This window comes from Adiantum capillus-veneris, chromosome 5 (assembly GCF_014529385.1).
Source record: "Adiantum capillus-veneris isolate H3 chromosome 5, ASM1452938v2, whole genome shotgun sequence".
In the NCBI taxonomy this organism is placed as follows: Eukaryota; Viridiplantae; Streptophyta; class Polypodiopsida; order Polypodiales; family Pteridaceae; genus Adiantum; species Adiantum capillus-veneris.
The window spans coordinates 151495946-151515787 of record NC_140935.1 but is presented as its reverse complement, the minus strand read 5'-3'; the positions used below and the strand labels follow the sequence as shown (position 1 = coordinate 151515787).

At 44.1% G+C, this 19842-nt stretch overlaps 1 protein-coding gene across 7 annotated transcripts in view; it reads right to left on the bottom strand.

The window, feature by feature from the left end:
* Positions 1 to 5503: 5503 nt before the first annotated feature.
* The window catches only part of APC11 (anaphase-promoting complex/cyclosome 11), a 53218-nt gene continuing 38879 nt past the window's right edge, over positions 5504 to 19842 (bottom strand). Inside the window, exons 3-4 of one of the 7 annotated variants that reach the window (XR_015188214.1) lie at positions 6769 to 6902; positions 5504 to 6313 (exon numbers count right to left, since the gene is read on the bottom strand). Coding sequence is in view for 5 of the 7 variants with exons in the window: in XM_086512964.1 (XP_086369090.1) it covers positions 6782 to 6897 (116 nt within the window). In the remaining 2 variants the exon portion in view is untranslated. Of the gene's footprint in view, positions 6314 to 6438; positions 6453 to 6621; positions 6903 to 19842 lie in introns of those variants that run through there. The other 6 variants (XR_015188213.1, XM_086512964.1, XM_086512963.1 and 3 more) reach the window with 6 other exon arrangements.

Sequence of the window (19842 nt, the reverse complement as noted above, 5' to 3'; positions counted from 1 at the left end):
TTGTTGGAGTTGCCCTTAAGAGACTTTTGGACATTGTCATTCCCCTTACGCTCGTTGGAACCTTTGTTTTTCGTGGGCTTATTATTTCTTTTAGCCCCCGTTTGGAAATTCATTCAAGAGGCCACTATAGTATGGTGTATTACCGCCGATATGGTACGTGGTCTTTGGGAGTTGACATACTCCGCCATTTCTTCGGTTAAGCCCGCACAAAATTGTTGCTTTTGCTCTCCAAAATCCAACTTTTTGAAAACAGTGGCTTTGAGATATAGGTCCCAAAACTTGTCTACATATTTGTGGATGGATTCATAGGGAGAGAGCTTTAAGCTTCACCATTCGGTGAGTACTTTGTCTTTGGCATCGGTGGCCAAAAACTGCTTCATCATGGAAGCTCTCAAAGCTTTCCATGTTCGCGGAGCTTCACCGTTGGCTCGTAGGCTAGACCACCATTGCCTGGCGGACTTTTGAAAGTGCATAGCTACATGGCGTAGCTTAGAGGACTCCGTGAAGCCCTCATCTCCAAACGCCGCATCAAAATGTTGGATAAAGGCCAACACTTTGTCCCTAGCACCAAAGGTGCCATCATAGGTAAGAAAAGAGATGCTCTTCCCTCCCTCTTTGAACTTCTTCAGCTTAGACGACCTCTTCCATGCAGCATAGGATTTCCTATGGCCTCTTCTTTTTGATGGTTCAAAGGTTGCACCATCACTTTCTTCAGAAGGTGAAGAATTTGAAGAAGGTAGAGAAGAGGGTGACCTCTTTCTCGCCTTTTTCTTGTCTTGATCTTCGTCATCTTCACCATCACTTTCATAAGAGGAAGAGGATGAACAAGATGGAGAAGAGGGTGTCCTCTTTCTCGCCTTTTTCTTCTCTTGCTTTTTATCATCCCTCTTTGAATTATGGTGTGGAGAAGGGTGCGATGGTCTTCTCCGCTTTGGTGGTGATGGAGAGCATTTAGCCTGCCGTCTTCGTGGAGCCATCTCTGCCGAGGTGGCGGGAGACTCACTTCTTTCTCGTTCCTTTGGTGGAGGCTCTTGAGTTCTCCTTTGGGAAGGAGATACATCATCAAGAAGTAAATTCTTGAGCCCTTCGTATGGATTCTTTTCTTCTTCCCGAATCAGAGAGAGACCTCTTTTGGAAGTCTCACAAGGGTGTTCTCTCGTCATCGTGGTGAGCTTGGAGAATCCCGTGAGCACGGAGATGTCGGTGCACTTCACTTTGGAGAGATGGATTGCCCATGGCTTGTTGAAGCCTAGAAACAAGATAGTTAATAAGCATCGGAGCATCATTAGTAGCTTGCTCATTAGCAAAATCAAAGTTATCAACATTAATTTCACTCTCTTTATTATTGTTAGCCATTCTAACAACTTTTAGGTGTAAACTTTTTAGGTGTACTTTGACACTTCAAGCCCTAGTTGCTACTCCTCTTTACCCCTTTAGAAAAAGCACTCAAGCTACTGTAATCGTGGCTCGAATACTATTAATTGTAAGGAATAGAAGAGAGGGTCATTCAACACCAAAACAGCACTTACTCCTATCAAGCTTCTAATAGCTCAATAGTGGTTAAACCGTAGGCAAGCCCCGTAGGACTCCACTATTAAGATCATAGCTCTCGACGGTGATGCCCCGTTAACTGCACGAAGGCAGGCACACTGCAAGGCTGAAAAATCTTTATTCTACTTACTCACAGGCAATTAATAATACCAACCATTTATAGCTAGCTTGAGGACCTCCTTTCTTAAGCAAGAAAAGAGAAACCTTGTGCTCTGATACCAATGTAACATTTAATGGCTTAAAAACCTGTGTGTAGCGGAAATTAGCATGAACATAGTGGACATTTCATTAGAATAGATTCCTAATGAGAATTACAAGAGTGCTTAGGTGGAGAGAGCAACAAAAGCATAACACCTAGTTAGATAGCATGAACAATACTTTCAAAAGAGAAAGAGAAATTAAGCTATTGACAACAGTTGAGGACCGGATTTTCATGAAGCCGGTGGTCCCCCCTCCAAAAGGTTTTGTATTATGATTTCTCCCATCAAGAGAGACATTGTACAATACAATTCTTTGTGTTCCTTCAAGACTAGCTAGTGCAATGAAGATGAAAGCTTCATGTACTAAGCAAAACACTTATCAAACACAACATTAATTATCCCCGGTCTCAGACCCAAGACCTCACACACCTTAGAAGATGGTGAGAGCTAGCAGGGTATGAGAGTAGATTGAGAGGAAGTAGGAGTATTCTTACGAGAAAGATGTACATCTCCTCACATAATCACTCATATTAGCATAGCTTAGCTTAGTAATTAGCATAGTAGAGGAGATGAGCATGCATTGAAGCTTGGCTCTTGGTTGGATTTGCATCACAAAGCCAAGAGTTGTTGGTGTAGGCCTCCCTTCTCACAAGCTTAGAGTAGGTGGTAAGCTTTCCATTAAAGGTTGAGAAGGAGAGAGAGTCTTCTTTACTTCACACATGAGATTGTGTCAGTGTGTGTGTGTGTGTGATAATCCTTGCAAAAATCAACCCCCTCTCTCTCTTGGGCGACCCCTCTTGCTATTTGCTCTTGGTATCCTCTCATTGGACCTCCCTAAGGTTAGCCAATGACAATTAAGCAACATAAGTGATAGCCTTCTGACATGTGTCCCCCTTTCCCCTTTTGTGAGAGCTTTAGGTAATTCAATAATTCAACTAAACTCTCATTGGACCCCTTTGCCTTCTGGCCAATAGGAATCAGGTAAGCCATTGGGCTATTGAATGCTCATTGGACCCCTTGGGAGACTGTCCGATAGTCTTCTAGAGGACTTAATTCTCATTGGTTCTTTTATTAAGCGTTTTTAAATTAATTAAACTAGATTTACTCTAGCCTAATTCTCATTGGTCCACCTCCAAGGCCATCCAATAGGAATTGGGTACACCTTGTGGGCATCTGGCCTATGGAACTGACATGTGTCCCTCATTCCCTTTGTGTAAAGGGAGCTTGTGTGTGTGTGTGTGTGTGTGTGGCTTTCTCTCTCATCCCCTACAAGCAAGGCTCGCCCCCCCCTAAGTAGGGATTTGTAAAGACTTTTTTTACACACACAAAGCATCCAATTTCCCCATGGTTGACCTTTGGACACAACCTTTGAATTTTGGAACCTTAGCATTTTGGAAGTCTTAATGGGCTGAACCTTAGGGTCTTTTTAGCCCATTGTTGCATATGGTTCTTTTGCAGATGGCCCCCCCTTTGAATCCCTATTTTCCCTCCTTTGGATCCCTACTGTGGCCGATCTGCTAGCTTAACCAATATTCTAGCTTTTCCTCCCCTGGCACTTCCCCATATTAAATGATCAGTTTAACATGAGAAAATCATTTAGGAGAATTAGATATTGATCATTATGACATATGCCAACTCTATGTGTTCTATAAGGTTTTGATTAAATCTTCAATAACAATGACAATAGAAGCAGATGTCTCTATCTTCTCTTCAAGAATTTCACAAATAACAATATTCTAAGAGCGTTCCTCTCGTTCCTTCAACTCCTCTACATCCACATTCTCAACATTTGTTGTTTGAGCCATAGTTTGCATGAGTGAAATTAGAAAACACATTATCATCACCGTGTACATCAATCCAATACTTAATTATGCATATATTTTTCATGTCACATGCATCCCAGTTCATGGTGTCAAATTTCTCCTCTTTCAATACATGGTCATGTTATACTTTGCTCATGCGCTCCTTCAAAGCATTCAAGTTCACAGGAACGTTTACATTACTTGACTTCCTCTTAAAAGCATCAAACGTGATGTTTGTATCTGAAGTGTCCTCTTGAGATTCTCATTCTCAACCACAAGAACTCTTAATGTATCATTCTCCATTCCAAGTGCCCGTAACTCTTCACCTTGTTTCATTGCGATCTCTTGAAACGATACCATGTATACCATGATCAAACTTCAGATGTCGTTGCTTGACTGGTTGTAGTACTATCTCCATACTTAAGAGATTTCAAATCATTTTCTACAATGGTTGTGGACCTTGTTCAAGAAGAAGAACCCTTGCAAGTGTCGAAAGACGTTCTATATAAAATAAGAGATAAGAGTCTACTTTTTTGAAAATGTTTATTTCAAAAATGCTGCTACAAAAAAACCTTCTATAACTCATGAAATTTCTGTTTTTACATCAATGCATAGAGGACATCGTGCTCTTCTATCAAAGCTATAGATCACCCAACAAAATTCAGATGAAAAAGTTATGATCAAAAGAGTGAACTATTATCTACCACGTCAAAAATGACTACATGAGAGAGAGAGAGAGAGAGAGAGAGAGAGAGAGAGAGAGAGAGCGCTTCACCTACATTGATACAAAAAAAGGCAACTATTCCTTAGTCCTTTGTAAACCTCAACAGACTCTCTACTTATTCTCGATGTCACCCACAATCCTAGATTAACTATTGAAGCATCTTAAATTTTTATTTTGAATAAGTAAAAGAACCTTTCCTAAGCTTTATAAAGCATTTTGATGTTTTTATTAGTCACTATGTGTGAGCCCTTCCTAGTTTTTACCAACTTTGAATGATCTTTTCTTCTTTCTCTCTATGAATGCAAACCAATCAAAGAGATCAATGTTGGACAACCATATCAAAAATACTCCATACCAACTCTATACACAGGCCCCAAACAAGGGTCCAATATCAATAACAACTTTACCAACAAAACCTTGCACATGCGCATATCCCTGATCAGAGAAAACCATAACAAATTTTTGCTTGAAACAAATACCGTACCTGAGACGTAGTCGCCTCCTCCACCTTTTTCTTGGAACTTTTGGTCATGACGTACAATAATCTACAGGGGGCCCACCGTGTGTGTGTGTGTGTGTGTGTGTGTGTGTGTGTGTGTTGTGAGAGAGAGAGAGAGAGAGAGAGAGAGGGGCACGAGTGATCATTTCCTGTTAGTACCCCATAATACGAGGCATAGAAAAGGCCCATGGACAACCAACAAAGGGACCCTTTCCCATGCAAAAAAACCACATCCATTTTATCTTGCCAAAAGCTCCCATTAAGGTCCTAAGGTTAGGGTTCTTTTTTTAAAAAAGATGCTGGTGCACACAATGGTGGGTGTGTGTGTGTGTGTGTGTGTGTGTGAGTGTGTGTGTGTGTGTGTGTGTGTGTGAGAGAGAGAGAGAGAGAGAGAGGGGGGCGTCTTGTAGCTCAAGAGCAAGATCCAGTTCTAGATGAACATAGAGAAAGAAAACGTCTCCCTCTTAGTCTTGCTTTGTGATTCATCATCTTTTCTTAAAAACAAAAACAATTGCCACATTATGTGGAGTATTTGTATCAACAATTTTTGTGATTCATCGTCTTAAGGCATCTATCCTTGGCAAGTTCGTAAGACTACCTTTCTGAAGTATCAAAAGAGACATGATAGCAACAGCAAAAGTACACTTAAGTCAAAAATCAATAGAAATACACTTAAGTCCACAACCACTGAACACTAGAACCCACAGTAACATATGTTGCCCAAAGAGGTTAAAACATTGGTAAAGACCCTCATTCCGCAAACCAAGATCAATACATAGCTGATTGACTGCCATTACACCACAGCAACAAACAGTGCAGTGAGTTAAAGACTCTAGACACAGACCTGTAGATTCTCAGATGATGATGATGAGACATCAATAAGGTGACACTGATTATTCCCTACAGTAGGTTTTTCTCAATATCTTAGTTAATGGGTGGTCAAGTCAACTTAACAATCCACTACCACACCCTGTGTTTATGGTCCACATGGTGAACACCTTCCCTCCAATTGGCCACAGCGTGCTCTCACGAACATTTAGCAATTGCCTTGCCGACTTTGGACTCCCTTTTCCTCTAAAGTCCACTCTGTCCATAGTGTGAGACCACTGATGAGGCTACATGATGCTTTATGGGAGTCCCTTCCAATTCTCATCTCCTTTTTAAAAGCTTGGTGGGGAGACTGCAATTATGAAACGTTGCAGGCATGCCTTGTTGCTTCTTTTTTCTTGCATGTTGAGTTCGCAGTGATGCCACCACTAGAAGTGTGCCATTTACATGTGTGGGCTCCTTATTGCAACTTTAGGGTATGTGGAAGGAGTGGGTGAGTTCTCATGTGGGGTGAAAAGACTGGATGTTTTGTTAAATAGAAAGGATGTGTGTGCACACACATGCGGTTTTGTGTCCTCACATGTATATGCAATTGTAGGCACACACCTTGGATTGAATCATGTATGCTAATAACTACAATTGATCAGGCATTGATGTCGTAGAGCTTAAAGTAACTTCCTCTGGATGAAACAAAGTGTTAGTTAATCACCTACAAATCGATTTGAACTTACTCAGAAGCATGTGTGGGATATTGTTTGAATTAATGTGCATAACATTCTACGGTGTAAGTCCCTCCCTCCCTCCCTCTCCCCCTCCCTCCCTTCATAGAGCTCATAAAGTAACTTCCTCTGGATGAAACGAAGTGTTAGTTAATCACCTACAAATCGATGTGCATGTGTGCACATGCCCTTGAAGTCACTCAGAAGCATGTGTGGGATATTGTTTGAATTAATGTGCATAACATTCTACGGTGTAACTCTCTCTCTCTCTCTCTCTCTCTCTCTCTCTACAAACGAGTTTCAGTCCGCTCTTGATTTCTTTAGCCCAAAAGAAAGGCCTAGATGCTGCTAGAGCACACAAGGACTGGAATACCCAAAACCAAAGATTGCACAGGCACCTCCAATGATAAGAAGTTTGCAATTTCTTCAAGAAAAGGAGTAGTACACAATATAGGAAGCTATCCTTGGAACTGCCATTCTCGTCGACACATCGGGCAATGCGGGCGGGGACTTTGAGAATTCACCCACTTCAAGATGCAGTGCAGATGAAATGCATGGTTGCATGCTCCCCAAACTGCTCTGACCAAAACCAGTCATGTTATGAGTAGCTTGTGGCAAGGGATAAATTCATTTAAATAAGCACTTTCAACAAATCTTTCAATAAGATAACTTTTTTAAGGATCAATGATCTTATAAAACACAATTTCTCATTTCAATGATCGTACAAAGAGCAGTTTCTATTTCATTTGAAATAAAGGCCCCCAGACTCAAAAAATAAACTTAACCAAATACTGAGGTTGAAGGACCTCTACAGTACAACCTGAAGGTGGAACTAAGTGCATGAGAACGAAACCGAGCATCTACAGAAAAAACTGAACACCACCCCCTCATGAGTAACGCAAGAGCCCGAGCGAGTAAAGTCAACCCAATGTCACATCCCGCATGCAACACCACTCTACAAAAGCGAACACTTGCAAGCCCGTCAATGCTGCACTCTGCTACTGGTTCCCCTCGCTTTTGGCCCTTCCCTGCTCTTGCCACACCCCCCATTCCCCCTCCCTCCACCCTGCTCGCAGCACCTGCCCCCGCTCCTCAGACTTCAATGCTCCCCTCGTTCCCGCTGCCCAACCCCCCTCTCCATGCCCCAGACTCCCCTCCCCACACTCGCATCCCCTCCGCCCAACAGTGTGAACACGATCTGCACTCTTCCCACGCCGCCCCCCCCCCCCCCCCCCCCCCCCCCCCCCCCCCCCCCTCCATCTGCTGTAACCGGCCTGTACAACGTAGAGCGCGGTACTATTTCAATTACCTGTTAACTTTACACAGAGCACTGAGAAGGGAAGAGAACACAGTTGCGTCCAGCGACTAGAATGTCACTGCGAACACAAGACCGACACCATGTAGGCCCCAAACACTGGCGCCCCTTTCGGTATTTCTTTATTCAAATTAAGGTAGACGATCCGACCACTTAGCACAAGCTTTCACAAAGCTGTCCAAACCTGGCGAGGGCTGAAAACGCAGTTTTTCGACCGGTATTGGGCAACATAACGGCGCAAACACCCCTGTAGGTCAAAAGCACCTGTCTAGGATGGATTCCCTCGCTATCTGGAAGCTTTCTGGTGAGCTGTCACAGAAATTCAGCGGACTGTAATTCTCTGTTTTTCACTGCCGGGTGTCCAAAAGCCTGTACACGCATCCCAAGGCTCTCACGAGGCTCCCCCGGGGTTCCCTTGCAATTTAGGTGCGAAACCCTAAACCTGCAGAAAAACACAGCAGGCTGTAATTCGCTGTTTCGGATCGTTTTTAGAGGAGCGAACACGCCTACGCGTGTCCCAAGGGCTCCCGCACGCAATGGGACAGTTCCCTTGTGAATTGGACGAGTTTTCACGCGAGAAAACTCTCCGAACTCGCAATCTTTCGCGATGGAACTGTGCGTACCTGTGGGGGATTAGCAATTAGCTAATCCGGTTCCTGTTCAGAAGGCTCTTGCCTTGGCAAACGCGCATAAACCCCCAGAATTGTACATGTTCATCTGAGTAGCCCAACTAGTAGGGCATTACCATGTGCCAAAGGGGAGAGAGATGCACGAGAACAGGTCATCGCGCTACATGAGACAGAGGAGGAGGCAAGCTTTCCATTAAAGCTGTAGACCTGCACCCACTACTCACACACACACTATAGGTCACTTGTGAGTCAAAAATCAGCCCCCTCTCTCTCTTGGGCGCCTCCTCTACCTCAGGTGTCCTGCAAGCAGCTCTCCTCCTGCCAAGTATCCAGTTTGCCCCTTTGAGTTAATCCTCTAGTTCCCACTGACTTATAAAGTTGTAAGTGACTTTTCCAGTGGCCCAGACTTCGTTTGACGGGCACAGGCTTCCATCCTCATCAGAATTCAAAGCTAACTGGCCCGACCAGTCCCAAACGGACCAACCCAGACTCCCGGTGTGAGAAACCTATTCTGCCGCAACCGTTTCACACTGGCCATGCAATGTCCACTTGCACCTTTTCAAGGGTCCCGGGGAAACAAGTAAAAATAAAAATAAATAAAAATATCTAGTACTTATTTATTGAAGGCAACAGGAAAAATACACCTCCTGGTGACACACCCCACCCTTGAAATACTGCAAGTGACCTCGCTTGCATGCCAATAATACATGCGGTATCTCCTGATATCACATATATTCTATGATGGGAGTCCAAGATATACATGCTTCAGGAAATGTAGCGTTGGACGATTAAACAATCCCACCAACCTGGCTACGACACATATATCAAGCATAGAAGCCTTCTAGTGTACTCTGAAGCACAAACTTCTCTAGCTAAATTTTGTATGGAAAGAGTAGATACAATTGCTTAACTACTCTCTTGAGCATCATGAACCATGCTCTTGCCTTGCTCCAAAAAGGCTACATCAAGTCACTGTGGGTTCCATCAGAAAGGCTTCAAGATACAATTGCAATAGCTGAGGTGAATCAAGCAATTCAGACTCTTCCATCCATTTGGCATCCAACGATGGATAGTTCTTGAACTTCACCAAATAGCGTCTTGCAACTTTTCCTCTAACCTTTCTTTCCTTATGTGCCAATATTTGTTCGGGAACAAGGATCTCATCCAATTCTTCCACTTCGGGTTGTTCCTCATCAAGCATATTCTCGGGCACATTACCAACAAAGGGTCTTAGAAGGCTGGCATGAAAAGCATTATGTATTTTCCAGCCTTCTAGTAGCTTTAACCTGTAAGCTACATCGCTGATCTTTTCTGAAATCTAAAAAGGACCATAATATCGCATATTGAGCTTAGGAAACAAGCGTTCCTTACCTTTCCTTTTCCTTAACCTCGTCTTTTCAAAGCGCAAAAGCACCCAATCACCAAGTGAAAATACAAGTTCATGACGGTGACGATCAGCAACTTTCTTTTGCTTAGCCTGAGTCTTCTCAAGAGCAATCTTTATCTTCCTGTATGTTTCATCCATATCTTGCACATACTTGTCTGCCTCAAATATCTTGTCCTTAGTCTGCAAAATGGGTGGGACTTTCTTCCCTCTCAAATGGTGCCTTACCTGTTGACGTATGCACAGTGTTATTGTAAGCATATTCAACCAATGGAAGGTGGTGTTCCCAAGTTTCCTTGTGCTCTGACTCATAACATTTGAGCAGGTCCAGGACAGTAGAATTTGCCTTTTCTGACTAGCCATCAGTTTGCGGATGAAACGAAGAAGAGAACTTTAGCGGAGGCATCCCGTGATATTTAAAGATATTGCTCATGAATATCTTGACCATGTGTTCTGGCTTTATCTTCTTCCTCACAAGAATGAAATGGGCTTGCTTACTGAACCTACAAATGATAGTCCAAATCCCATCATTGCTTGTTTGCGTTCTTGGAGGATCAAAAATAAAGTCCATTGCTATGCTTTCCCATGGCCTATCAGGGATAGGCAATGGCTGCAACAATCCCGGTTGCTTTTGTCAGTCAAATTTGACTTTTTGGCATACTAAGCATGATCTTACAAATGTGTCAACATCTTGACGCAAAGTTGGCCAATAGAAGAATGCCTCAACCCCTTTCACTGTCGCATCAATTCCACGATGCCAAACATAAGGTGGAGCATGACTTTTCATCAAAATCTTTGGCCGTAACTGTTTAGTAACGCATAACTTTCCATGCATCAATAGAAATTCATTCTTAAGCATATAGTGCTCATGATGTTGCCCAACAACAAGCTGGTCATAGATCCTTGCAAAATCTGAATCTTCAGCATATTGTGTCTTCATTTCGTCGAGTTCACAATGGTACGGAATTGCAGATAGTGTTTCCAACTAGTGAGAGCATGAATTACTGCCAGCAATTCTTTCTCATAGACTTGCAAGTTTCTTTCAATCTTCAAAAGAATTCTGCTCTCATATGCGACTACTCGGCCATTCTGCATTAGAACTGCACCAAGACTATGGCCACACGCATCACATTGAACCACAAAAGGTTTCAAAAGATCTAGCAAAATGATTACCGGATCTGAAGTCAGCTTCTCTTTCAAGTGTTTGAACGCTAAAATTTCCTTGGCTGTCCACTTGAAAGTAACTCCTTTTCCTTGCAATGCCTTGAGTGGAGAAGCAATCTCAGCAAAATTTCGGATGAACCTCCAGTAGTAGGAACATAATCCTAGAAAGCTTCGAATGTCATGTACGGACTTCAGGTCTAGCCATGACCTAATTGCTTCCACTTTAGCGGGATCCATGCGTACCCCATGCTTTGAAACAATGTGCCCAAGGAAGTGAATCTCTTGCAAAAAGAATCGAGGGCTTCTTTGTGGAAGGCTCAGAAGCCTTTGCTGCAACATTGCCCTTGGCTGAAAACTGTTTGCCCTGGGACCCTTTCTTGTGGCTATTAAATCCATCGAAATGTCCCTTTGACAGATTGCTGGCAATTCTTGCATTTTCTATCAACTGAAACATATTCATGACAGTAGTCTTTGTGCAGTAGTCCCTAATTTTCTTGGGCAATCCACAACAGTACTTCTCATTCTGTTCTGACAATGGCACAAACCTATAAGAAGTGACTGGCAACAGTGCGCCCCAAAACTGTTTATTGTACTCTTCCAGATTCGCACACTGTTTAGCATTCAACTCGTGCCATTCTGTCATCACATCCACTTCAAAAGTGTTTGTCAGCCATGCAGGCGCAAAAAGCTGTTTAAATTGGACCCACGTTGTTGGGGCTTGCCCCTGGTTCAACAATGCGGTCCACCATTGAAGCGCATTCCCTTTCAAGAAAGTGGCAGCCTTGCGTATCTTTGAAGATTCCGTGAAGTTTCCTCCAGCATAAGCTGCATCGAACTGTTGTATGAAGGTCAAAGCCTTCAATTGATCCTCAGTTTCTCTGAAAGTTTCAAACTTCACTCCCTGCCCACATTCCTTGTAATCCTTAAGCTGACTCAAAGGAGCCACATTATCATAAACAGGTGCCTGTAAAACAGTGGTGCTCCATAATTGTTCATTCCAGCACTTGCATCAACTGTTTTACCTGTCGTATTTGCATTTTGTACGTATGGCTGCGAAAAACCAGCCATACCAAATTGTGTTCCAGGCACTCGAAACTAGACATAGGTACCCTAAAAACCTAGTTAGACACCCATGTTCGCGTACATAGGGTTACCCATGCCTATTTGCATTGTCTCGAACACATTCCCTAGCATATAACCTGTGGAAGGTCCAGCCATAGCTTGAAACACTGAACCACCTCCAAAATAACCAGGATAAGTAATAGGTAAAGAAAGGGTCTGTCGCATAGCGTGTTCATTACTCCCTTGACCATTCACGAACGGTTCCTGTCCAGCTAAAGCAAGTTGCTTTGGATCATTGGACACCGCTAGTTGCTCAACCACATGGGCTTTCCCTCGACCATCATGAGTGCTCTGCGCATTGGAAATCTCCTTTTCCTGCAACGGCTCAATCATGTCCTCTGTAGGAGGCTGAAAACCCTGTGTCGGAGCCTGTAAGAACTCCTACATCCTTGGGTTGTTAGCCAACTGCTGAAACATGTCCAGGCAGCAACGCAGTTCAGTTCTAAACAACTTGTCCTCTTCTTTAGAGTTGAAGGAATTTTCTCTGTGCCATGTGAGGAAGATCCCTCTTCAGGTACTTGGTCTCTCTTCTATGCCATAACGACAAGCTATGTGTTGCTTTCACCCACAACAATCCACGTTGCACTTTTTCAAGAAAAAGTGACTATCCGTCGATGGAACCATGTAACCGGCCTGTACAACGTAGAGGGCGGAACTATCTCAATTACCTGTTAAGTTTACACAGAGCACTGAGAAGGGAAGAGAACATAGTTGCGTCCAGCGACTAGAATGTCACTGCGCACACGAGACCAACTCCTGTAGGCCCCAAAGACTGGAACCCCTTTCGGTATTTCTTTATTCAAATTAAGGTAGACGATCCGACCACTTAGCACAAGCTTTCACAAAGCTGTCCAAACCTGGCAAGGGCTGAAAACGCAGGTTTTCGACCGGATTTCGGCAGCATAACAACGCAAAAACGCCTGTAGGTCAAAAGCACCTATCTCAGATGGATTCCCTCACTATCTGGAAGCTTTCCGGTGAGCTGTCACAGAAATTCAGCAGGCTGTAATTCTCTGTTTTTCACTGCCGGGTGCCCAAAAGCCTGTACATGCATCCCAAGGCTCTCACGAGGCTCCCCCGGGGTTCCCTTGCAATTTAGGTGCGAAACCCTAAACCTGCAGAAAAACACAGCAGGCTGTAATTCGCTGTTTCCGATCGTTTTTAGCGGAGCGAACACGCCTACGCGTGTCCCAAGGGCTCCCGCACGCAATGGGACAGCTCCCCTGTGAATTGGACGAGTTTTCACGCGAGAAAACTCTCCGAACTCGCAATCTTTCGCGATGGAACTGTGCGTACCTGTGGGGGATTAGCAATTAGCTAATCCGGTTCCTGTTCAGAAGGCTCTTGCCTTGGCAAACGCGCATAAACCCCCAGAACTGTACATGTTCATCTGAGTAGCCCAACTAGTAGGGCATTACCATGTGCCAAAGGGGAGAGAGAGATGCACGAGAACATGTCATCGCGCTACATGAGACAAAGGAGAAGGCAAGCTTTCCATTAAAGCTGTAGACCTGCACCCACTACTCACACACACACTGTAGGTCACTTGTTAGTGAAAAATCAGCCCCCTCTCTCTCTTGGGCGCCTCCTCTACCTCAGGTGTCCTGCAAGCAACTCTCCTCTTGCCAAGTGTCCAGTTTGCCCCTTTGAGTTAATTCTCTAGTTCCCACTGACTTATAAAGTTGTAAGTGACTTTCCCAGTGGCCCAGACTTCGTTTGACGGGCACAAGCTTCCATACTCATCAGAATTAAGTGCTAACTAGCCCGACCAGTCCCAAACTGACCAACCCAGACTCCCGGTGAGAGAAACCTATTCGGCCGCAGCCGTTTCACACTGGCCATGCAATGTCCACTTGCACCTTTTCAAGGGTCCCGGGGAAACAAGTAAAAATAAAAATAAATAAAAATATCTAGTACTTATTTATTGAAGGTAACAGGAAAAATACACCTCCTGGTGACACACCCCACCCTTGAAATACTGCAAGTGACCTCGCTTGCATGCCAATAATACATGCGGTATCTCCTGATATCACATATATTCTATGATGGGAGTCCAAGATATACATGCTTCAGGAAATGTAGCGTTGGACGATTAAACAATCCCACCAACCTGGCTACGACACATATATCAAGCATAGAAGCCTTCTAGTGTACTCTGAAGCACAAACTTCTCTAGCTAAATTTTGTATGGAAAGAGTAGATACAATTGCTTAACTACTCTCTTGAGCATCATGAACCATGCTCTTGCCTTGCTCCAAAAAGGCTACATCAAGTCACTGTGGGTTCCATCAGAAAAGGCTTCAAGATACAATTGCAATAGCTGAGGTGAATCAAGCAATTCAGACTCTTCCATCCATTTGGCATCCAACGATGGATAGTTCTTGAACTTCACCAAATAGCGTCTTGCAACTTTTCCTCTAACCTTTCTTTCCTTATGTGCCAATATCTGTTCGGGAACAAGGATCTCATCCAATTCTTCCACTTCGGGTTGTTCCTCATCAAGCATATTCTCGGGCACATTAGCAACAAAGGGTCTTAGAAGGCTGACATGAAAAGCATTATGTATTTTCCAGCCTCCTGGTAGCTTTAACCTATAAGCTACATCGCTGATCTTTTCTAAAATCTGAAAAGGACCATAATATCGAATATTGAGCTTAGGAAACAAGCGTTCCTTGCCTTTCCTTTTCCTTAACCTCGTCTTTTCAAAGCGCAAAAGCACCCAATCACCAAGTGAAAATACAAGTTCATGACGGTGACGATCGGCAACTTTCTTTTGCTTAACCTGAGTCTTCTCAAGAGCAATCTTTATCTTCCTGTATGTTTCATCCATATCTTGCACATACTTGTCTGCCTCAAATATCTTGTCCTTAGTCTGCAAAATGGGCGGGACTTTCTTCCCTCTCAAATGGTGCCTTACCTGTTGACGTATGCACAGTGTTATTGTAAGCATATTCAACCAATGGAAGGTGGTGTTCCCAAGTTTCCTTGTGCTCTGACACATAACATTTGAGCAGGTCCAGGACAGTAGAATTTTCCTTTTCTGACTGTCCATCAGTTTGCGGATGAAACGAAGAAGAGAACTTTAGCGGAGGCATCCCGTGATATTTAAAGATATTGCTCATGAATATCTTGACCATGTGTTCTGGCTTTATCTTCTTCCTCACAGGAATGAAATGGGCCTGCTTACTGAACCTACAAATGATAGTCCAAATCCCATCATTGCTTGTTTGCGTTCTTGGAAGATCAAAAATAAAGTCCATTGCTATGCTTTCCCATGGCCTATCAGGGATCGGCAATGGTTGCAACAATCCCGGTTGCTTTTGTCAGTCAAATTTGACTTTTTGGCATACTAAGCATGATCTTACAAATGTGTCAACATCTTGACGCAAAGTTGGCCAATAGAAGAATGCCTCAACCCCTTTCACTGTCGCATCAATTCCACGATGCCCAACATAAGGTGGAGCATGACTTTTCATCAAAATCTTTGGCCGTAACTGTTTAGTAACGCATAACTTTCCATGCATCATGAGAAAGTCATTCTTAAGCATATAGTGCTCATGATGTTGCCCAACAACAAGCTGGTCATAGATCCTTGCAAAATCTGAATCTTCAGTATATTGTGTCTTCATTTCGTCGAGTTCACAATGGTACGGAATTGACACTGCTGAAATTTGGTGCTTTCGTGACAACGCATCAGCCACCACGTTCTTTTTCCCTTGCACATGCACAATCTGAAAATGGAACATTGACAAGATGTTTGCCCATCGTATGTGCTTCTCAGACAACTTCGTCTGTGTAAGAAAATATCGCAAGGTTTGATGATCCGTTTGGACAACAAAATCAGCCCCTAGCAGATAGTTTTCCAACTAGTGAGAGCATGAATTACTGTCAACAATTCTTTCTCATAGACTTGCAAGTTTCTTTCAATCTTCAAAAGAATTCTGCTCTCATATGCGACTACTCGGCCATTCTGCATTAGAACTACACCAAGACTATGGCCACACGCATCACATTGAACCACAAAAGGTTTCCAAAGATCTAGCAAAATGATTACCGGATCTGAAGTCAGCTTCTCTTTCAAGTGTTTGAACGCTAAAATTTCCTTGGCTGTCCACTTGAAAGTAACTCCTTTTCCTTGCAGTGCCTGGAGTTGAGAAGCAATCTCAGGAAAATTTCGAATGAACCTCCTGTAGTAGGAACATAATCCTAGAAAGCTTCGAATGTCATGTACGGACTTCAAGTCTAGCCATGACCTAATTGCTTCCACTTTAGCGGGATCCATGCGTACCCCATGCTTTGAAACAATGTGCCCAAGGAAGTGAATCTCTTGCAAAAAGAATGGAGGGCTTCCTTGTGGAAGGCTCAGAAGGCTTTGCTGCAGCATTGCCCTTGGCTGAAAATTGTTTGCCCTGGGACCCTTTCTTGTGGCTATTAAATCCATCGAAATGTCCCTTTGACAGATTGCTGGCCACTCTTGCATTCTCTATCAACTGAAATATATTCATGACAGTAGTCTTTGTGCAGTAGTCCCTAATTTTCTTGGGCAATCCACAACAGTACTTCTCATTCTGTTCTGACAATGGCACAAACCTATAAGAAGTGACTGGCAACAGTGCGCCCCAAAACTGTTTATTGTACTCTTCCAGATTTGCACACTGTTTAGCATTCAACTTGTGCCATTCTGTCATCACATCCACTTCAAAAGTGTTTGTCAGCCATGCAGGCGCAAAAAGCTGTTTAAATTGGACCCACGTTGTTGGGGCTTGCCCCTGGTTCAACAATGCGGTCCACCATTGAAGCGCATTCCCTTTCAAGAAAGTGGCAGCCTTGCGTATCTTTGAAGATTCCGTGAAGTTTCCTCCAGCATAAGCTGCATCGAACTGTTGTATGAAGGTCAAAGCCTTCAATTGATCCTCAGTTTCTCTGAAAGTTTCAAACTTCACTCCCTGCCCACATTCCTTGTAATCCTTAAGCTGACTCAAAGGAGCCACATTATCATAAACAGGTGCCTGTAAAACAGTGGTGCTCCATGATTCTTCATTCCAGCACTCGCATCGACTGTTTTACCTGTCGTATTTGCATTTTGTACGTATGGCTGCGAAAAACCAGCCATACCAAATTGTGTTCCAGGCACTCGAGACTGGCCATAGGCACCCTGAAAACCTAGTTGGACACCCATGTTCGCGTACATAGGGTTACCCATGCCTATTTGCATTGTCCCGAACACATTCCCTAGCATATAACCTGTGGAAGGTCCATCCATAGCTTGAAACACTGAACCACCTCCAAAATAACCAGGATAAGTAATAGGTAAAGAAAGGGTCTGTCGCATAGCGTGTTCATTACTCCCTTGACCATTCACGAACAGTTCCTGTCCAGCTAAAGCAAGTTGCTTTGGATCATTGGACACCGCTAGTTGCTCAACCACATGGGCTTTCCCTCGAGCATCATGAGTCCTCTGAGCATTGGAAATCTCCTTTTCCTGCAACGGCTCAATCATGCCCTCTGTAGGAGGCTGAAAACCGTGTGTTGGAGCCTGTAAGAACTCCTGCATCCTTGGGTTGTTAGCCAACTGCTGAAACATGTCCATGCAGCAACGCAGTTCAGTTCTAAACAACTTGTCCTCTTCTTTAGAGTTGAAGGAATTTTCTCTGTGCCATGTGAGGAAGATCCCTCTTCAGGTACTTGGTCTCTCTTCTATGCCATAACGACAAGCTCTGTGTTGCTTTCACCCACAACAATCCACGTTGCACTTTTTCAAGAAAAAGTGACTATCCGTCGATGGAACCATGTAACCGGCCTGTACAACATAGAGGGCGGTACTATCTCAATTCCCTGTTAACTTTACACAGAGCACTGAGAAGGGAAGAATGTCACTGCGCACACGAGACCGACTCTTGTAGGCCCCAAAGACTGGCACCCCTTTCGGTATTTCTTTATTCAAATTAAGGTAGACGATCCGACCACTTAGCACAAGCTTTCACAAAGCTGTCCAAACCTGGCAAGGGCTGAAAACGCAGGTTTTCGACCGGATTTCGACAGCATAACCACGCAAAAACGCCTGTAGGTCAAAAGCACCTATCTAGGATGGATTCCCTCGCTATCTGGAAGCTTTCTGGTGAGCTGTCACAGAAATTCAGCGGACTGTAATTCTCTGTTTTTCATTGCCGGGTGCCCAAAAGCCTGTACACGCATCCCAAGGCTCTCACGAGGCTCCCCCGGGGTTCCCTTGCAATTTAGGTGCGAAACCCTAAACCTGCAGAAAAACACAGCAGGCTGTAATTCGCTGTTTCGGATCGTTTTTAGCGGAGCGAACACGCCTACGCGTGTCCCAAGGGCTCCCACACGCAATGGGACAGCTCCCCTGTGAATTGGACGAGTTTTCACACGAGAAAACTCTCCGAACTCGCAATCTTTCGCGATGGAACTGTGCATACCTGTGGGGGATTAGCAATTAGCTAATCCGGTTCCTGTTCAGAAGGCTCTTGCCTTGGCAAACGCGCATAAACCCCCAGAACTGTACATGTTCATCTGAGTAGCCCAACTAGTAGGGCATTACCATGTGCCAAAGGGGAGAGAGAGATGCACGAGAACAGGTCATCGCGCTACATGAGACAGAGGAGAAGGCAAGCTTTCCATTAAAGCTGTAGACCTGCACCCACTACTCACACACACACTGTAGGTCACTTGTGAGTGAAAAATCAGCCCCCTCTCTCTCTTTGGCGCCTCCTCTACCTGAGGTGTCCTGCAAGCAGCTCTCCTCCTGCAAAGTGTCCAGTTTGCCCCTTTGAGGTAATTCTCTAGTTCCCACTGACTTATAAAGTTGTAAGTGACTTTCCCGGTGGCCCAGACTTCGGTTGACGGGCACAGGCTTCCATACTCATCAGAATTCAGTGCTAACTGGCCCGACCAGTCCCAAACTGACCAACCCAGACTCCCAGTGTGAGAAACCTATTCGGCCGCAGCCGTTTCACACTGGCCATGCAATGTCCACTTGCACCTTTTCAAGGGTCCCGGGGAAACAAGTAAAAATAGAAATAAATAAAAATATCTAGTACTTATTTATTGAAGGCAATAGGAAAAATACACCTCTTGGTGACAACTGCCTAGGACAGAGGAAAGCTGACGTGGCAGCAGGCTGTATGGACAAGCCCGGGATTTGCGCTGAAACAGGCTGACATGGCAAACAGTACGGATTTTTCGCGTTATGCGCTGACAGCTGATGATGTGGTAGGCTGTACGGAATTCCGTAATTTGCACTGACTGCTGTTTATGGCAGATTTTAGACCGGATGCTTTTTGCGTTGACTGCTTTTGAGTTTAATTGCTTTTGGGGCATCCCTTGTAAGAATAAATAGACCCTAGGGGCCTCACTCTACAGAGCATCTGGACGCAGAGTCTAAGAGCAGAGGTCCCCTCGAGTGATGTACTTTGCTCAAGCATTAATATAAAAAAATAAATACCAAAAGGGGCGCCAAATTTTGGGACCAATACCTCTGGGCACGGAACTACGCCAGGCTGTGTCGACTCAAATTTTAAAGTTGTGAAGTATTTTAAGTGATTCTCTCATGTGTCGTGTCAAATTCCCGACTTGGGTGCCCAAGCCTGTGACAATGGTATTAGAGCACAGCGATTTCTCTTCTACCGGGAAATCCAATCCTCTTACCGCAACACATGGATTCAAATGATGAATCCCGCAAGACTCAGACGAACCCTCTTGACAGAAGAAGCATATACGCTTCAAAGGATTTTCCAGTTCGTCCTCATCTTCTTCTGACAGCTCGGACAGCTCGTCCTCTTCTGACTCAAGTGATGAGGACAGAAAGGGCAAGAAACGACGAAAGAACCGAAGACTGGGAAAGATCAAGAAGAAGGCCAAGAAAAGAGGATCTCGACACTTTTTTGA